This window comes from Pteropus alecto, unplaced genomic scaffold (genome assembly GCF_000325575.1).
Source record: "Pteropus alecto unplaced genomic scaffold, ASM32557v1 scaffold30, whole genome shotgun sequence".
Taxonomy (NCBI): Eukaryota; Metazoa; Chordata; class Mammalia; order Chiroptera; family Pteropodidae; genus Pteropus; species Pteropus alecto.
In genome coordinates this window covers 699,914-700,756 of record NW_006429782.1, presented here as the reverse complement: position 1 = coordinate 700,756, position 843 = coordinate 699,914, and the positions used below count along the sequence as shown (strand labels likewise).

Sequence of the window (843 nt, the reverse complement as noted above, 5' to 3'; positions counted from 1 at the left end):
CTTCTGCATGAAGGGGATCCGCACGGGCGACTTCTGTGTCTTGTGCTGCTTGGCCAGAAGGGCTCGTGCGGGCGTCCTGGGCACTGGCGAGGCCCCAGGACTGGGCAGGGTTCCGGCCACCCTGGAAGCAGGGGGCGACCGCCTGGGCAGGGGCTGGGCGACAGGGGAGGTCTGGGAGGAGCTGGATGAGGGCGTCTTGGCGAGGCGGGCCGGCGGCGTGGCACTCCTCTGCGGGGGGCTGAGGGCCGCCAGCTCCGAGATCTTGCCGGGCCGGTGCAGACTCCGAGACCGCTGCCCCGGGCCCGGGACCTTGCTGGGGGCTGCTGGCCGGCCGTGGCCCTGGGGCCCTGTCTTGCCAGGCGTAGGGCGGGGGCTGGGGACCGCTCCGGGCTGGGTGCGTGGGGTCAGGCTGGGCACGTGCAGCACTGTCCTTCCCCGGAATGTGGCTGGCACCCCGGATGCCGTCTTCCCAGCGCCACGCAGCTTCTCGGGGCCGCAGGGTGAGCGGGGACCACCGCTGCGCTGGGCTGCCATCACGTCCCGCTTCTCTGGCCGCGTGGCACTGCCCGCCTGGCCCTCTGACCGTGGCCGCGGCCCCCTCCTGCGCAGGGAGGGGTGCAGGGTGGAGCCCGACAGCCCCGACGCCAAGGACAGGATGGAGTCAGACTCGGAAGAGGCCTCCTGGGCGTCTGCCGCTGCCGCCTGGTGCAGCCAGGTGACGATGGAGTTGGCGCCCTCCTGGATGGCGCGCCACTCGACACTGTCCAGGTCCGAGGCGTGGTCCGACCCCGTGGCCTCCGCGCTGCGTTCCCGTGGCCCCTCTGCCGGCCGCTCCTCCGGCCG

The 843-nt window shown here is 73.5% G+C and overlaps 1 protein-coding gene across 1 annotated transcript in view; it reads right to left on the bottom strand.

The window, feature by feature from the left end:
• Positions 1 to 843, bottom strand: part of APC2 (APC2, WNT signaling pathway regulator) — a 13,995-nt gene that overhangs the window by 1,066 nt on the left and 12,086 nt on the right. Inside the window, exon 16 of the mRNA XM_025042360.1 lies at positions 2 to 840. Coding sequence (XP_024898128.1) covers positions 2 to 840 — 839 coding nt within the window. The remainder of the gene's footprint in view (position 1; positions 841 to 843) is intronic.